Consider the following 19,786-nt stretch of genomic DNA (forward strand, 5'->3'; position numbering starts at 1 on the left):
ATTAAACTGTGAGTGTTTGTGTTATTTGAACGAGTGTTGGTTTTCATGAAAATACCCCACACCTGCAAGATCAATCCTGATTTGTTATATTTTTGTTATATTTGTGCAGACGCTATTTGTGGTAATAGAAAGCGACCCCTTACTGATGCAGTAAGGAAAACCTATTCATTGTGTTTCGGTTGTCGAGTGGGAGACAAGGACAAATCTTGGCCTCCACACGTGTGTTGTACGTCGTGTTCTTCCGTACTAAATGCTTGGATGCGTGGGAAAAACGTCCCCATGAAGCTTGGCGTGAACCCGCAAATCATGTGTCTAATTGCTATTTTTGTATGACACCGCCCTTGAAGAACGGAACCAATACCCAAAGGAATAGAAATATCGAATACCCTGACATCCCATGTGTAAGTCGCCCTGTATCTCATTTACAAGAACTGTCAGTTCCTGTTCCACCAAAACACAAGAACATCAAGCAGTGATAGCGAGAATGCTGATCCTACACACCCAGCCGAAGAAGTGCATCCATCCCCCAGTGTTGTTGATCGTTCATTTACGCCATCTGCATCTAGCGAAACACACACACAACGTGAACTCAGTGATCTGATTAGGGATTTAGACCTCCCGAAGTGCAAAGCTTAAGTGTTAGCCTCACAACTGCAGCAGTGGAACCTTCTAGCTGCAAGAGTGCGAGTGTCAGTTTTTCGGAATCGGCAGAAGAACTTGAGAGCCATTTCAGTATTGAAGGTGACATTACATTCTGCAGAGATGTTGAAGGTTTGTTTCATGACCTACATATTTCATACAAACCGGAGGAGCGGAGACTATTCATAGATGGTTCCAAAACAAGCGTGAGGGGTGTATTGTTACATAATAATAGCGAAAGACCGTCCATCCCTGTCGCATATGCTGCTTTAACGAAAGAAACGTCACTACGTTGAAATCTGTTCTACGCGTCATTAGTTAAAATCAGTATGAATGGCTAATATGTGGAGATTTCAAAGTAATTTCGATTTTGTTAGGTTTGCAAGGAGGTTATACTAAGTATTGTTGTTATATATGTGAATGGGACAGTCGCGCAAGAGATAAACATTATACACAAGAGAAGTGACCTTAAGAGCAGTTCTGATTCCTGGCTCAAAAAATATTGTCAATGAACCTCTAATGAACCTTCAGAAAATTGTTCTCCCACCACTGAATATTAAGTTGGGACTTATGGCAGCGTTTGTAAAGGCAGTGAACAGGAATGAAGCAGCATTCGAATATTTGTGCACGACGTTTCCACGATTAAGTACAGATAAGATCAAACAGGGAATATTCATTGGTCCACAGATATGCCAGCTCCTAAATGACCCTGACTTTGAAGCCACTCTAACCCCTGATCAGCTGCATGCGTGGTGTTATTTCCGTAATTTGGCCACATTGTTCTTGGGAAACAAGAGAGCCGACAATTACAGGGACCTTGTTTGTAGAATTAATTCATGCTTATCAAAACATTGCCTGCAACATGACACTGAAAATGCACTTTCTTCATTCACGCCGCGATGTCTTTCCAGAGAAGTGTGGTGCTTTCAGTGGTGAACACGGCGAGAGATTTCACAGGGTTATTTCTCTCATGGAACACGAGTCGGTGGACAGCTGGAATGTTGACTGACTTCTGCTGGACGCTACAGAGGGATGCTCCAGACGCAACCTACAAGAGGAAGGCAAAGAAACGGCGCATTCATTGAAGGTGAGTGCATTCATTTATCCTAGGCAATAAATGTGTTTACAATTTACTTTTGTGCAGCAATAACAAAGGCCCGAGGATCAATTTATTTATTTTTTTTTTGCCAAAAATGTAGTAGACAAGGAAAATTTGCGGTATTTCAGTTCAAAGGATAATATTTATTCTCAGTTCGGTCTTCTTGATGGCACATAATGTCACCAGTCTTAAAATAACTTTTCCAGCATTTTATCCAGTTATGTATTGCACACCCCAGTACAGACTACCGAAATGATAGTTACATTGTCTGAATGTATTGTCCTATAGTTCTGTTAGGCATACGAAGTTCAATATCACATTTTTAATGAACATGTTGTAAAGGTATGTAAAATTTCGGCATTTCGGTAGAAGTGATAATATTTTTTTCACAGTTCAGTCGCTTGGATCATGACGACATTTGCAGAAAACATTTCCAATATTCACAGGTTACTTTTCAAATATAAATTATAATTTTACTGTTGCATGGTTGCCGGCAAAAAATAAAAAGTCGGATTTTTCTTTAAAAAAGGAGTATTTTCGAATACATGTGTATATAATTTCCCAACTGTACCGGTTACCGAAATGATTGTTAAATTTTCAGAACGTACGGTCGTCGACGAATAGAAAGAGGTATAACACATTCCGCAACGATAAATAGGGACGTAATTATACGTTTCTGAATAAAAACTAACAAAATAAATGTGAAAAACGTGAATTTTTAAGGTATATTCCACATTTACTGGCAACCCTGAATACCAGCTAATTATAACTGTGATAATCATGTTCAACGCATCGAAATCTATAAAGATTGGCTACTTTCGTTTCTGTAAAAAAATCCACTGTAGACCAGTGCCATTGGAAAATTCTAGAGAACATAGAATATCCAATAAAGAGAAGGAACGTTTGTGTTTATTCACCAAAAGGGGGCTAAACAGTAATTTTCTCTTATTCACTTTTCAAATTTCACAAATTGACATTTTTCATTAAGAATAATAAATTTACTTTAATAGAGGAAAATGTCTTTGTCTACTAGTGCTGTAGAAAATTATACGAATTATATACGATTCTTTATTTATATATATATTATGCATTTCAGGGCCAGGAGTATCTTCAAGTGAGTATCTTCTCACTTTGTTTACTTTCCTCCTTCTAAATCCTGGTACTTATAGCATAATAAGTATTAATGACAAGCAAGATGAGGTAGTTTTCCTGTGGTACTCCTAAGTCAAAGGAAATAATTTTTTCACACATAGATATAGAATTTAGCATAATTCAATGTTAGCCTTAATCTGAAATGCCAGTGGAACTTCTTTAATGTTTGCTTTATTTTAAAAATAACGAACTGTTATATTTATTAAAAAAATAAAAAAATATTGAGAGCTTGTACATTTTCGTCTAACGTTCCCTGAAACTCAGCTTTATACACACTTTATAAATGAGTAGAAATGTTTCGTTATTATATTACACTCTGAATATTCCTTATGAAATTTGCGAAACTATAAATGTCAAAATACCGAGCGAAAAAGACAATACCTTTAAATTCTGCGTTACCCATAAATTATTGTTCAAGAAAGACATTTGTAATTAGTAATTATTATATTCTTTTATATATTTTTCTTTCCTTATGAGGGTTGTTCAGAAGGTAATAGACGATTTCAAATGAATAAAAGTAATAGAATGAGAAAAGCAAATGGTATTATATGTATTTCAAAGGCACAAACGTAAGCCATTTTTCCACATGGTCGCCGTGCAAATTAAAGCAGTTATTATACCGTAACAGAGATCTTTCAATACAGTCGTGAAAGAACTCTGGCCCCTACGGTTTCAACCAGTGGGTTACAGCGGTATACAGTTCACTGTCAGTATCAAAAACGTCATAGCTGAAAAGACGTGGTAGTCTCTCGGCCCTAAATCGGGACTGTATGCTTCGTGGTCGAATATCTCCCAATCCAAAACTCTCCAAGAGCTATCGGGTACGTTTGGCCGTGTGTGGCATTGCTGCATTCGTTCTTGACTCATTATTCTATGTTCCTACACTTGACGCAATTTGCGATGAGCTTCAATTATTTGCAACAACAGTCTAATCACAGACCAGAGCTCACAAGAGGAGGGATTTCCTGTTGCAGCGCACATTGGAACACGCCACTGAAAGCAGAGGAAAAGCGTCATAGTTCTCACGCTATCAGAAATGAATGTGTACTGAGTGTGGTAACGTTTAGGCACCAAGGAGGCGACTCTATACCCGCTAAATGCCGCGATAGGCTAAAACGTATTGTACTTTCTGAACATCCGTCGTACTTTCATTGTTTTTACTGCAACATGTCCAGTGATTTGTAAACTGCGTAAAAGCAATAATTTCCTCCTATTCCTAAATTCAGAGTTTGTACATCTCAATCACATTTTCTCAAAAGTAGTGATTGTTGGAGGAACAGCATTGAATAATTTTCCACAGTCTTACTTATATGATTAAAATATATGTAATCTTCAGCTTAGATATCATAGCAAAAATTTGGCAGGAAAAGGCAATTAGTTCAATAACATTTCTCCCTATTACAAAATAAAATTTTACAAGTCTTTTTTCTCCCAAAATACACACGAAGAGAACGTTCAAGGAAGATTTGATTTTTCTATCCCCATCAATTCTGAATATATAGTGAAGGGAAAATGACCCTTTCTATCCGTCGTTACGCCTCATCCAAGCCATACATTGACAAGAGATAAACATCTATTCTGAACAAGTCGAAGTGTAATTGACCTAAAAGAGAAGCAAAAGGTATGCAAATATCACTACTATATCATTTTCTTCAATAAATAAGTTTAATAGTATATATAATTACAATAGCAGAAAATAGGCTAGAACTTTTCTTGTTGAACAAGATTAAATCAAGTTTTATTAATTATCATTAATGATACTAATAATGGCGAACATAAATACATTTAATGTCAATAACTTAAGATTTTAAAATATTGTTATCTGTAGGAAGATATACACTTGTGAAAGGAATCTGGAAAAAGAAATAGGATATTTAAATGTTTTTAGTTTTGTGAGACGGGATAACATAAAAAGTTTTTTTTTTAAATTTTTTTTATGTCGTTTAATATTAATTTATTGTAACGTAATTTTAAAATACAGTATATATAAAGAACATATTTGACATTTTTTACAGACTGATAAACAGCATATTCTGAACAATTTAGTTATAAAAGAAAAACTTCTTCTAATAATTTTCCAGGAGGTAATGTACTACTATGAGCAAAATAAATGACGCGTCTCTTTATTTTGAAGTTTTTTGAAAATATCTCCGTTTTCTTTATATGTTCGAAATTTCGGAAGGTTTCCCCAGCAGGACAGGTAAATAACAAACCCGTTTTTAATATTTGTGTTAGATATTAGCTTAAAATAAAGAAATTAGAAGCAAAAAACATTAAATCGACAGAAATCACGAGAATTACCAACTCTGCTAAAGTGGGAAATTTTCAAGAACGCGAGGGAATTCTGCAGTTCAACACGAAGCAGCGACATCTATGTCATTGAGAGAAGCGTGGATTAGATCTACAAACGAAAATTTTAACGAAATATTTCTAGTATGTCTTATTATGTGCATTATCAGCGAACTCCAAATATATGAATCTATGCTAAGTATTAACGTATAGATAGTGCAAATAGTGGAAATTACCTATGGAAAAAGACGAATTGTTAGCCCAATCGTAATGAAAAATCGCTTTACTGTAGAACAGGTTCAGCTTACGTAAGAAAGCAAATAGCTCAGTTAGATAGACTCGCGTGTTAGCTGCCCAAGAGGTAACACGTCTTTCGCTGGTCGTCCGTCCAGTGTCGTATCGTGCGAGAGGCATTGAATGCGCCCAGTGTACTTTGTGTTTGCTTGGAATTTACGCTGACTTGATTATAATATATTTCAGTTTAGTGGTGACTAGTGAGTTTATTTAGAATTATAAAATGTCTATCAAACGTGTCAATACATTAAAATTAGGATTTCGTGCGATTCCTAACCGTCCGTCCACAATAAAAATCCATGAGTTTATTCAAACTACGTTTAAGTTAAAGGAAGAACAAATACTAAGTATTGAGTTGGATATTTATCGTAAATGTGTGTATATTAAGTTATTGTCTGACTTGTTGTGTGACAAATTGTTAAGAGATCATGGTGATAGTGTTAAATTTCACGATGATAGTGGAACATACCCAGTGACTTTAGAATTAGCTGATCGACCTTTAACCTATGTGCGAATACATGCTATTCCCACGGAATATAGTGATACTGATGTCACGCGTGCCTTGTCTATCTATGGAGAGTGTAAAAGTATAAAAGACGAAATTTATGACGATACTCATATTTATAAAGTTAGATCTGGACGAAAGATCGTGACTATGTATTTGTTTAAACCTATACCATCCTTCCTGGATATTCGTAACCAGAAGTTCCTAGTAACTTATTTCGGTCAGGACCGTACTTGTTATTACTGCCAATCTAGAGATCATTTACAAGATCAATGTTTTCAGCGTCAAAAACGGGCCTTTGTTTCAACAACAACCATAGAACATACTGAAAGTGATAAGGAACGCTCTCGGGTTTCGCCAACCCAAGAAATCAATGTGGTTAAACCTGCTAATTTGCCTACTTTAACGTCAGATGTTGACTTTCCAAAGTTAATGACTGAGCTTACTACCCCTGTGATACGGGGCCGTTCTCTAAACACTACTCCGATAGTGCCAAAAGACAGTGTTCCTAGCCGACCATGTTCTGGAGCAATTAACGAAAACGTCTCTCCCAAGGATATTAGTGATAGTCAGGACAGGACCTCATCTGCAGCCCCTCCAGCTTTACATGGTACTTCTTCATTGGCTGAGTCAGATTTTCCACGGGAACATCAAGTTGTCATTGAACAAGATACAAAGAAGCTTTTGATAGACAGTGATTCCTCCTCCACTAGTGTTGTTGATGGTGATCAGAAGCTAGAGTGCATCTATAGTGTATCGGAAGTTTCCTCTGTAAGTCCCATTTTCCCAGTTCAGTCCAAGGAAAAAGATCATCCTTTCCCTCCTGTGAGTTGTCCTAGTGGGAAAAAAGGATCTGATGCCCGGAATTCCCAGGAAGCCTCCCAAGACAAGAAACGGAAGAAAGCAGGAACGGCTATAGCTCAAGTAAAACAACCTAAGAAGACGGATCAGGGACCCTTAGAAGTATCACCTAGGATCACCCGGTCGTCTGTAGCTAAATTAGTGAGTACGGAATATCTACCTGATACCGCAGTTTCTTCTTCAGGTGAGTCACCAACAGTTTCTACTCCTACCTAAACATTCAGAAACACAGTGCTTGCAGCCAAATAGTGGTGTGGTATTATGAAGTGTGTTGCTAACATTAGACAACTTTCTATAACAATATTTATGTGTACTATCTTAAAACTAGCAACTATAAATATCAACGGAATACAATCGCCAGTCAAACTTGAAGCTCTCAATGACTTTCTACTTAAATCTGAAATAGATGTAGCTTTTCTCCAAGAAGTTGGTCCAAAGATTGTAAACGTACATCCATCATATAATGTATATAATAATTGTACATATAATAGCCTTGGTACTGCAATTTTGGTTAAAGAAGGCATCCCGCTTACAAATGTAGAATTACATCCTAATGGTCGAATTATCAAAGGTCAGGTTAATGATATAACTCTAATCAATGTTTATGCGCCCAGTGGAAGCCATAATAGAAAAGAACGGAATAATTTTTATGCAAATGAGGTAGCGCCGTTTTTTAGTGGCCCAAATAATGTTATCTTTGGCGGAGATCATAATTCAAGTATAACTCACACAACAGAACCAACTTACCATTATTGCCCTACCTTAAATGAATTGGTAAAGAATTTGTCTTTGGTAGATGTGTGGGACTTCAAACACCCAGATTTAAGGGGGGACACATTTATTACAAAAACTTCGAGCTCAAGGATAGACAGGATTTATGTAAATGATAACTTCAAATCCCAGGTTGTTGCTGTATACCGATATCCCACGTGTTTCACTGATCATCTCTGTTTAATAATGGAAATTAAAATTAATGACCAGAAGATTGCTCGGGGACGGGGATATTATCACATGAATGAAAGTCTGCTCAATGATGAGTCATTTTGTCAGCTCTTTTCTAAAAAGTGGGCTTATTGGCTTAAACAAAAGAAGTGGTTTAAAACATATATTGAGTGGTGGAATCAATACTGTAAGGACAAAATCCGAAGCTTTTGTAGGTGGTATTCCTCTGAAATTTATGCTGATAAGCGAAAACTTTATAATTTCTATTATAGATGTCTATTAGAGGCACAAACTGAAGCGATGACAAATCGCTCGGCCCTTATCTCTGTACGTAAATACAAAGCCAAATTATTACAATTCCATAAACATAAAATGGAAGGGATTAGGTTACGTAGTAAAGTTCCAGGGTTTCCGGAAGAAGAACAATGCTCTCTTACACATGTGTTAACAGAAGCCAAACGTGGACGGAGGAAACTTATTACGTCACTCACAGATGCTCAAGGCTCCATTCAGACTACTCAGGACAATATTCGTAACACCCTGTATGATTATTACTACCAGTTATTTGGGGTCGCTGCTGCTACCGGCTGCGAAAATAAATTACTTGACAGTGTGCCTGCAGTGCTAAATGATGAAGACAATCAAATTTTATGTGCTCCGTTTACTAAAAATGAAGTACAAAGAGCTGTAAATGCTGCAAAAAAAGGAAAATCTCCTGGGCCCGACTCTATCTCTGGCCGTTTATATGTTAAATTTTGGGATATAATGGGCGATACACTAACATTGATTGTAAATGAATGGTTCTTTGCTTCAGAGACTATCAAGCGCCCTAATACAGCCGTCACGGTCTTTATCCCTAAAACTGCTCAACCATCTCATGTTAGCCATTATAGACCTATATCCCTTCTTAATACAGATATCAAAATTTTTAGTAGATGTATTAAAAACAGACTACAGGACTACATGGATAAGTTATTACAAAATTTGCAATATGTGGCTGTTAAACAGAAAACCATCTATCACCTTTTATTAACTATTCGAGATAGTATTACTATTTGTAATGATTGCGCTCTTAAAGCGGCTCTGATAAATTTAGATTTTAAAAATGCCTTTGATAATATTGAACACTCGTACTTATGGTCTGTTTTCAGAAAATTCGGTTTTAATGAACAATTTGTTACATGGATGAAATATTTTTATAAAGACGCTCATACGAAGTTAAATGTTAACGGTCACCTATCCAACAACATTCCCATCAAACGTTCAATAAGACAAGGTGATCCCCTTTCAATGTTGAGTTTTGCTATTAGCCTTGCTCCCCTGTTATATGCTATGAATGACCGCCTAACTGGTCTAAATATTATTAACCCTGCTATAAAGGTGGCTAGTTATGCAGATGATGTAACAGTTTTTGTCTCTTCTAAACTAGATTATTCTCTCATGATGGAATGTGTTCGTGAATATGAGGTAGCATCTGGGGCTAGATTAAATGTTTGTAAATCACATATGTTAAACATAAACAATAGTATTGATTTTAATGATATAGATACCGTCCCTCAGGCCGACAGTATCAAAATTTTAGGAATTACCTTTTATTCAAACATAATGCACACTATTGATCATAACTATATGAATATTGTAAACACACTGCGTCATTCAGGTTATGTAAATCAATCCAGAAATCTATGTTTATATTCTAGAGCTAAATTTATAAATGTTTATCTCTTAAGCAAAATCTGGTATTTGGCAAATGTATTACCTATGCCTCAACTCATAGGAAAACAAATTCAAAGTTTATGTGGTTGGTTTCTATGGAAACATCAGGTCTTTCGTGTTAAATATGATGTAATGTGTTGTTTACATTCACAAGGTGGCATCGGTCTGTTCAATGTGCAAGAAAAAGCTGCAAGTTTGTATGTTACTCGCTCAATGACCTTGTACACAGACGAAGCTAATAGTGTAACACAACAACTGCTCACTTACGTATTAGCACGAACAGACAGGAGTCTACCCCTGTGTATGGCTGACCTCCCTCAAAGCTGTAAGTACTTGGAAACTGTTTTGTGTGATTATATATATCTGTCTCAGCTTTTTGATTTTAAAACTTTAAGTAGTAAAAAGCTGTATATTTTTAAAATGACTAGATTATATGTCCCACCTAAAATTGTGTTAGATGAGTGCTTGTGTAATTGGTCCAATATTTGGGCCAATATCAATGACTCGACCTTGTGTGTTGCCAGCAAATCTATCTGGTTTATGATTGTCCATAACGTTATTGATACTAAAGAAAAGAGAAACAAATATGGTTTTAGTCCTGATGCTCTTTGCAATAGATGTAACAATATAGATACGTTGATTCATAGAATCACGACATGTCTGGAATCCACAAAAATCTGGTCTCAGTTACGTCACTTTTTAGCCATTCTTACTCGTAGTTCGGAACGCAATATAAATATTAGCATAGTTTTAAGACCTGATTATCGTTTTTATCCCGTTAGTAAACAACATAGTGTCAATTGGTATATAGGAACGACCGTCAAATATATTTTTAATTCCAACTTAGAAGCAGGGGGAGCCTTCTATGTACAGTATTTACAAAAAGAATACTCCAAATTAGCAAAGGATGTACGTAATAAGCTATTTGCAAATTTTATAGCCAACTCATTGTTCTAGTAACTTCCTTTCTTTGTGACAAAAGCATAACCACTTCAATGTAATTGATTCTTGAGTTACAATAAATTTTCTTAAAAAAAAAAAAGTTAGATAAAGCAACGAGTTTGTATACTGAAGGTAGACGGTTCGAATCCCGTGGAAGTACTGTTGTCATTTTTATCACTAAGGTTATTTTATTTATTTTTTATTTGGGAAAAAATCAAATTGTAACATATGTGTAAAACACATGACGATACAAAAAAGAGAGAGAGAGAGAGAGAAAATATCGTCGCATTTGCATTAGTGTGTCTAATTTTTGTTTGCAAACAGATTCGTAATTATTTCCCCTGTGCTCACTGATGCATAACGAATGTTTTCCAGTAAATGTTAATTCTAATTTGGAGAATTTTATAGTTTCACAATGTTTCTCACTACATAGTCTTCTATCTACGTGTTTGGATATTTTGATAACAGATTTCCCTATTAAATGTTTAATTTTCTCTATAAATATTTGTCTTAAATTGAAATTGTTTTGAATTTACTACATAAGCAAAGTTGCCCGAAGGAGGAGAGCTCAAGTAATAGATATTCTACGTAAAAGCAACCTATTGTAGAATGATGATGCTTCTTACCTTCATCACATAATCTTAACGTTAGAGAGTCAGAGAGAGAAAAATCCTGTTTTTTCCTCTCCTATGACCACTCATCTTAAAGCTCTACATGTAATGATTCGTGTCACATAATTTCGGCTCTCCAAAGACATTTATTATTATTATTATTATTATTATTATTATTATTATTATTAATATTAATATTATTATTATTATTATTATTATTATTATTATTATTATTATTATTCCTGAATATGCCACCCTTACATAATGTAACGTTAGATATCTTGGTTTAAAGTGCTTTCTTTAGTAATAATTTGAGCAACCATGTAACAAAATTTAAAATGTATGAGGGGGGACGAAGTTTTATTTCCCCCCCCCTCTCTTTTCAGCACCGTCCAACAGAAAGTGTATAATTTCTGACAAGCAGAGTAGACAAAATGAATAAGAAATATATTTAAAGTAACCTTTCCTCCTTCGTGAATGGAATATCACGTAACATTTTTTATTCTACTGAAGACGACCCTAGGCCGTTATGGTTAGGTAACAAAAGAAATATCTAATATATTTATTGCGCCCCTTGACTGTAATATTACCTCTTCTTTATTTGTTCGAGGCCACCCTACATAACCAAGGGTGACAAAAAGAATAGGAAAAGTGTCTAAAGATTACAAAACACTTTATATTTTGTCAGAAACAAGGTAGTGTATACACAGCATTGTTTTCGTTAACAAGTGTTTCACCGTTGAGTCGCTTATAAAATTAGGCAGAATAAAGTGTTCTAGAGGGATTTGTCCAGGATGGTTTGGTGTCGAGCTAATAACGATGAGTATGTTTATTTACATCACTGTTAAAGAAATAGCAAACTTTCTGAAAGGAACTTACTTAGGAAACAGATCTTCCTTCTACTTAGCCAGAGCCCACTCTGAAAAATTGCATCTGGCGTTCTGAGTGAAAGTTCTATGGGACTATTAGAAAAATATATTCCCGTTTCCACGCTGATGGTAGAATTTCTTAAACAGTTATTGAATTACGTTCGAAGGGTAGGCGTAAATAGCGCCCCCGCAACAATGTGGCGTGGGGACCGCACAAGCTGCAAGGCCAAAAAATATACAGAAAGTACGCAGGGGCGGAGCAGGCCAAATTTTCACACGGGCAAAGTGACTTTTTGGCGCCCTTCCCCTATATTTTACATTTTATCATAGTGTTTTTAATAGTTTAAACCAGGAGCGTCATTTCAGATTTTGCTTTGGGGGGGGGGGCAAGACCTCTTGATATAAGTAAAATTTTGCGTTTTTCACTGATTTACTACTATGCTAATGATAACATCTATATACATCTCAAACTCAGGGGGTCAAATGCCCCGCCCTGCCCTCCCTGCCCTCCCTAAATGACGCCCCTGTTTTAAACCCATTTTCAAAAAGAAATCCATTACCTAGGAAAACTTCACAAAGAATATGGCCCGCTATAAGCAATACCAACTCCACCCCCCTGGTCTAGTGGCTAGCACGCCTGCCTTCTGTGGTACCGGGTCCAATTCCCGGTGAATTACTGTTGAACGATAAAAGTGGTTCGGATTCCACTATAATTAGTATCTACATCTCCCTTGCCCATTAAGGCATAACCGTGGAACGCTAAACTCAAGCAAACAAACAAACAATACTTAATTCCCGGCACTCATTATTCTACATGCCATCTCACAATTTTTCGATACAGCCCCCTTAGTACTATGAAACTCTCTTCTTCCATAGTGAAATAGAAAAAGATCATATAATTGCCACTACTTTACAAGAATATAAACCAAAAACGTCAGTAGAAAGCACATTATAAAATTTAGTTTTTGAGGCTCGTTTTGGTGCCCCTCTTTCTCTGGCGCCCCGGGCAGTCGCCCGGCCCTTAGTCCGCCCTTGAAAGTACGGACGCATAACTAAGGATTGCGGAGGAGAGGTTAACCTTCATGTTATGCCACTGGTTTGACGTGTTTGAAATGTTCAGTAAGTGATCGGTTATTGAAATAATTTCGACGGTTACTGATGTTTAAAGTTTAGCAAAGACAAAGCTACCTAATCAAATACATTTGATATCGCGATGTCACAATTTGATTTTTCCTCACATAAAAAAGATAAAAACAATAGTAATAAAAACCTTTACTCGTACTGGGCTCCTAACTAACTAACAACCTAATTCTTACAGACTAGTTGCTCTGACCAACTGAGTTTCGATTTCTTACGCGAAAGAAGTCTGTTATATTAAGAGGCATGCTTTTCATTATCAAAACTGTTCGAAGTAATACGAACATGGCTTAAGAACAGAGACGGAACTGAATTACCACTCGATTGACCTTGAGGGCAAATCACCAAAGCGTAGCTATAAACGTAAGTTCCAGCATGCATTTCTCTGGAGTTGTGTTCAGTATTCCTATCTGCCAGTCATACTTGTTCGTAGGAGTAATATGTTACAAACCTAACCTTTCGATAGAGCACAATGACAGAGAATCAGAGGAAAGAAATTCTTGCCATTGTGAACGTGGGATACCACACTGTGCAATAAAACTGACGCGTCTCCTTGAAGTGATATTTCATCGAAAATAACTCGTTTTCCTTTTTATAGTCTATCCGAATTTTTTGAGGGTTTCAAAATGAGGAAATGTTACTGACAAACAAGAACGCATTTAGGGGCGGGTCCAGGGGGTCTGGACCCCCTCTGAAACCCCAACTTTTCTGCAAATTTAGCCTAATTTTGGGGATTATCTTTTAAAATTTTATTATAATTTATCCTAATATTGAAGTTGGACCCCTCCCGAAATAAATTACTGCATACCTGTCTCTGACAATTTTCAATATATTCGTTAAATAATAATATCAAATTCAGATTTCAACGGATTTACATGTTTCATGGCGTCTACATACCGAAAATGTGACTTTTCGACACCCGTCCTTCCGGTCCGTCCGTTCGGCACACTTTTATATGCACTCGCCTAGATTCCATACCGTTCAACTTATCTACACCAAATTTTAAACTTAGGGTTTACTTAGTATTCTTACAGGAGCTTTTCCATTTTTTCCTACCACCTAAAATAAGTGTGGTTTACAAACAGCCGAAAATCAGAAAACGCTATTTTCTCACAAATGGTTTTAACAATTTTGTTTATTTTTCATTAATCAATATTTAATTAACAACCCTATATTGCAGTATCAGATATTTATCTTAGAAAAATTTACAAGGGGTAGTTTATTCTTGGAAGTGACTTTTTCTCGACGATTTTCTCAGAAAAGACCCTGGCGAATTTTGTACACACTTCATAAATAAATATTTGACCTTACAACATGGTATAAGTCAATTGACCTGAAAAATATATGAGTAGTAGTTTATTCTTGGACTTGAATTTATTCTCAGTGAGTTTCTCAAACACGACCAGTTGGCAACCCTGTATCTCGACAACGAAGCTGAATTCGAAAACTGCAAGAGGACCATTTGTCTCCTTTTGATGTCACGAATCACTTCCCGAAGTTTGTGGACATCTTTCAGGTTCATCCTTAATGAAGCTTCTTTTCGAAAAGTTAACTATTAACTTTAGGCATTGTTTATCTTTTTTTAAATCACAAATGTCGTTATTAATTTTAAGGCAGAGAACTACATCTGAGAGAATAGATCTTGAAAAATAATTCTAAAACTTAGACTTTTGTTTTCGAGACATTCCAGACAAGACGAGACATTTTACAAGCTATCTCGTGTCCAAAACATTTGCCTCGTATTATCTTGGATGTCACAAAGCGCGTCTTGTCTCTTTCTTGAGACATGTCTTATCTCGTGCGCATTCGTTAACACTTGGAAAGGATTATCTTTCTACTCAAAGCATTGTTTTTATAATGGTTGCATATTTATGATAATTGCAGTCCACATAAATTACAGTCCTTTCAGTTGAATTAATTTTTATTATTATTATTATTGAAATTGCAATATCTAGTTTAACGTTGGACGATTATGCACCTACGCTAAGGAAGAATGATGATGAATGAAATGGTGAAGTGAAGAAAGTGGGAGGAAAATGGAAAATCTCAAGAAAACACATACCCATGCACACGGTATTTGTCCACCTCAAATTTCACTTGGCACGAAGTGGAATCGAGCCACGGACCCCCTGCACCAAAGGTCCCTGCAATGCTTTATTATTATTATTATTATTATTATTATTATTATTATTATTATTATTATTATTATTATTATTATTATTATTATTATTATTATTATTAATTGAAGCGAGCTTAACGAGTTTCAACCGTACGACTCAACCAACGTTTGGGTGCCTATTCGTTCGTCGGCTCCATGAGAACTTCTCATAAAAGACATTTCATTTTAATGAAACTAGTAAGTGCCTTCTTTTAGCTCTGCGAAGTAACTATTGCTTGGAATATGAATCTGCAAAACATAAGAGGTAAAATTAACCAAATGGTGGAAGTTTCCACTTATATATACAAAACAATTTTGCAATATCAACTACGTGAATCTTGTCCCATAAAGAAGCCGAAACCCCTACACCGAAGAGCCCTCCGAGATTTGATCATTGTCCACACGGACTGAAATTGTCATTTGAAGCCAAGACTTTAATATGAAGCCAATAATTTCTTTAAAATAGACGGAAAATTCGGAAGTTATAAGCATTTTCATATTTTTGCCTTTTCCCATAAGGGAGCCGTAGCCTCCTATACTGAAGAGCCCCCCCCCCCCCGGAGATCTCGGACTGAATTTGTCATTTGGAACCAACACTTTAATACGAAGCAAAATATTTCTTTAAATTAGACGAAAAATTCGAAAGCTATAAACATGATAATAATTTTGCCTTTTCTCATAAGGGGGCCGTATTAGCCTACACTGAAGAGCAACACGAGATTTGATCATTGACCACTTGGACTGAAATTCTCATTTGAAACCAAAACTTTAATATGAAGCCAAAAATTAAACTTTTACATCAATTTAAACTGACTGGGTTTCGGTTCCCCCCACTATTGTTTAGTTTAGTTAAGTGGTAATTTGTGACAGCTTCACATCATCAAAAGAATGTTTCACTTCAACTCCCCTCCCCCAGGAGTTCGTGCTGGATCCACCACTGGAATCAATAGACACTCTTCCCATTCTTTTTGTCACCCTTGATTGTGTAGGGGCTCCCTCGTACAAATAAAGAAGCGGTAATATTACAATCAAGGAGCGCTATATATTAGGTATTTTTTAGTTACATACCCCTAACCGCACAGGGCCGTCTTTCGTAGAATAAAAAATATTACGTGATTTTCCAATCATGAAAGGGGAGAGGATGTTGTAAATATATTTCTTATTCATTTTGTCTGTCCTGCTTATCAAAAATTACTTTCTGTTGGAAGGGTACTGAAATGAGAGGGGCAAAATAAAAAGTCGTACCCCCTCCTACATGGTTGTTCAAATAAGTACTAAAGAAAGCATTTTAAACTAAGCTATTTAAGATTTAAACTAGGAAACTAAGATATCCTTACATTATGTAAGGATGGCATATTCAGGATTATTATTATTATTATTATTATTATTTGAATGTCTTTGGAGAGCCGAAATTATGTGACACGAATCATTATAGGTAGAGCTTTAAGATGGGTGGTCATAGAGGAGGAAAAACCAGGATTTTTTCTCTGTCTGACTCTCTAACGTAAAGATTATGTGCTGATGGTAAGAAGCATCATCATTCTACAATAGGTTGCTTTTACGTAGAATATCAATTACTTGAGTTCTTCTCCTTCGGTCTACTTACCTTATGTAGTAAATTCAAAACAATTTCAATTCAATACAAATACATTGTAAAACCTTTCCGAAATTAAACATCTAGGGAAAATTAAACATTTAATAGGGACATCTGTTATCAAAATACCCAAACACGTAGATAGAAGACTATCTAGTGAGAAATATTGTGAAACTATAAAATTCTCCAAATTAGAATTAACATTTACTGGGAAACATTCGTTATGCGCCAGCGAGCATATGGTGAGCAGTGAGCACAGGGGAAATAATTACGAAACTGTTTGCAAACAAAATTAGGGACACTAATGCAAGTGCGACAACGGCATTTTTTTCTTTTTTGGTATCGTCATGAGTTTTACATATACGTTACAATTTAATTCTTTCCCACATAAAAAATAAATAAAATAACCGTAGTGTAGATATAAAAAATGACAACGGCACTTCCAAGGGATCGAACCCGCTACCTTCAGCATACAGACTCGTTGCTTTAAATAACTGAGCTATTTGTTTTTTTACGTGAACTGAGCCTGTTCCGGTAAAGACGATATTATAAAGGGTGTGTGGGGGAGGAAAAACGAAAGGAAACTCCACCTACACACAAGCCGTCAGAAGAACTAAAGTGGGGAATTTAGCTCAGTTCACAGGCACTGGATTCGGACGGCTGTCCTTTAAAGTAAAAGATCATTGGGATATTAGAGTTAATAACGAAGAAATTCTATGAAAGAAGAGAGACAGGGTTAGGGTTAGGTTTATCGGTTAGGGAAGGTGTACCTTCATGACGTCCGGGCGTGCGTTGGTCCCTCTCTGGTCTCCTGGTATCTTGCTATGGATCTGGTCCTGGACTATTGGCGGGATATCGCGGGCATCCGCCAGTTCGTAGGAGAAGAGTCCGAGATTAGCTTCCACTCCGCACCGTTACTCCCGGCTTCAAATCTATATCGCTACTCCCCGAGACGGAAGTAACCGGGGCTATTTAAGGAGGGCCCCCAGGCTCGGTGACTATTCTGGTTGATATCGAAAGCGAGTCCCAGACGTCATAGGAGGTGTGGTTGTAGGTGTTGGGAGGAGTCAGGAAGGTGTCTCTCGTAACTTTATTACAATAAATACATAACATTCATAAATTGCTGATGTAGCAAAACAACAACCAGTTGACTGTTGACAGTTCAGGACGCAAGCACTCTACACAGAAACTCCACAAAACACAAATAAAATTAATAGAAACCTGTCACCAACATCATTGTCTGCATAACTCAATGCATTATTAATAACAGTCTTTGTGAATCGAAGCAAAGACACATTGATTCCTTTACACTCCCCCGTCTGGAACTGAAGATATATAAAAAAAAACAAGTTTATTTTATATCATCGTTCATTGAATAATATGCACCACTAAATTGATAATCATGTGTATATATACTTATCACCGAAGAAAAAAAAACACCAAAATAAAATGAAAACAACACAGAAAACAAAAAAAAATGTTAATAATTCAATATTCAGGTTAGAAGTTCCAGTCTTCTTCATATTACTGCACTTTTCTTTCTTTGTCTTTTGTGTTAAAAAAAAAGGACAAAAGCACACATATCCATATATATATTTGTAAACACAATAAACGTTCACTTGACGTATAAAGAAGCGTTCATTGAAGCACATGTCCATGTAAACACAAAAGCACGTGGAATTGTTTATAACTACGTAAGACCTTAAGAAAAATTTGCTGACTCGGAGCCCTTGAAAATATATCGGTCAGTAGTCTTTGACGATAGCACTTCCAAGAAGAAGATGGCCTGGCTGGCCGTAGTTCAAAAAGCTTCCACTAGGACGGCACTGTAGTCTGAACAGATACGAAGCACAGATCGTAGAATGATGCAGTGTAACGGAATGAAGACGCGTATTATAATTATTTGTATTAGTTCGTATTCAAGAAAAAAAAGGTTCAACTGATGAGTATCGAAGAGGAACTCTAGGTAGAATAAATAAGGTAAAGTAGTTATGAAAAGGGTTGAGAAAATAAGCTATGGGTTAGTTAGAACGGGGAGGAAAAAAAAACAATGTGAATTAAGGAGGGAAGGGAGGGGTCATGTAACTACTGAAGTGTGACAGGGTTTCACGGCAGAATTGTGTGATATAGAAAATAGAGTTATAATCTCCAAAGGTAAAAGGGAGGAAAAAAGGTGAATAATAGAAGATTACGGGTAGAAAACACAGGCACACAGATGAGTTTCTGATGAAAATCCAATATGGCGTCGGTAGACGCTATCCTTGTAACGGTCCAACCGAAGCTTTTATTAATACAAAAAAAGCGCTGCATCTTGCTGGAAAAGTAAAACAGTGATCCACAATCAATCCATAGGTACTCGATGTAGCATTCCTGGAGGGGGGTGGTGGCCTCTTGAAGGTCTACGATGGACGGTAACCTCTTCTTCGTTCGCTGCTTAATGAAGGCATGGGAGGGATAAAGAAACAGGTTTTAGGTATGAAATTAAAATAGCATAGAATTGACTGGAAAGAACTGAGACTGAGTAGAATGAGAATGTGGGAGGAAAAGTAAAAAAAGGTTACAAAAATGTAGATGCGGTAAAAAAAAATAAAAAAAATTAAGTAGGTGGAACGTAAGTGCAAGGCTAATCTTAGTACAGTAGAAAAACGAAAAGTAAACGTACGGGGGAAGAGAAGTAGAGGAAGAACAAGACAAAATTAAAAAAGAAACAAAAATTAAGCATTAATATGACTTGTAATTGGTGCCCAACGACCAAATAATACCATACAACACAAAATCAACACAAGGCAATTTTGGAGGGAGGGAGGGTGTATGAGGGTGGGACCAGAATAATCATAAGGCTGAAACCATTTCCTGTTTCAGCTAATCTTCTCAAAAACAGGAACGGGGCCAGGTTATGCCGCCTAGCACTCGGCTAAAAAAAATAATATTATGATTATTCCAGTAACATGGGGGGGTCGGGGGCACAAAAGGGGGAC

General features: G+C 36.4%; 1 protein-coding gene across 1 annotated transcript in view; it reads left to right on the plus strand.

The window, feature by feature from the left end:
* The window catches only part of LOC145682956 (uncharacterized), a 737,495-nt gene that overhangs the window by 500,812 nt on the left and 216,897 nt on the right, over nucleotides 1–19,786 (plus strand). Inside the window, exon 10 of the mRNA XM_081754317.1 lies at nucleotides 2,835–2,852. Within this exon, the coding sequence (XP_081610443.1) occupies nucleotides 2,835–2,852 (18 nt within the window). The remainder of the gene's footprint in view (nucleotides 1–2,834; nucleotides 2,853–19,786) is intronic.

Source organism: Thermobia domestica, chromosome 4, assembly GCF_964235325.1.
Source record: "Thermobia domestica chromosome 4, izTheDome1.hap1.1, whole genome shotgun sequence".
NCBI classification, from domain to species: Eukaryota; Metazoa; Arthropoda; class Insecta; order Zygentoma; family Lepismatidae; genus Thermobia; species Thermobia domestica.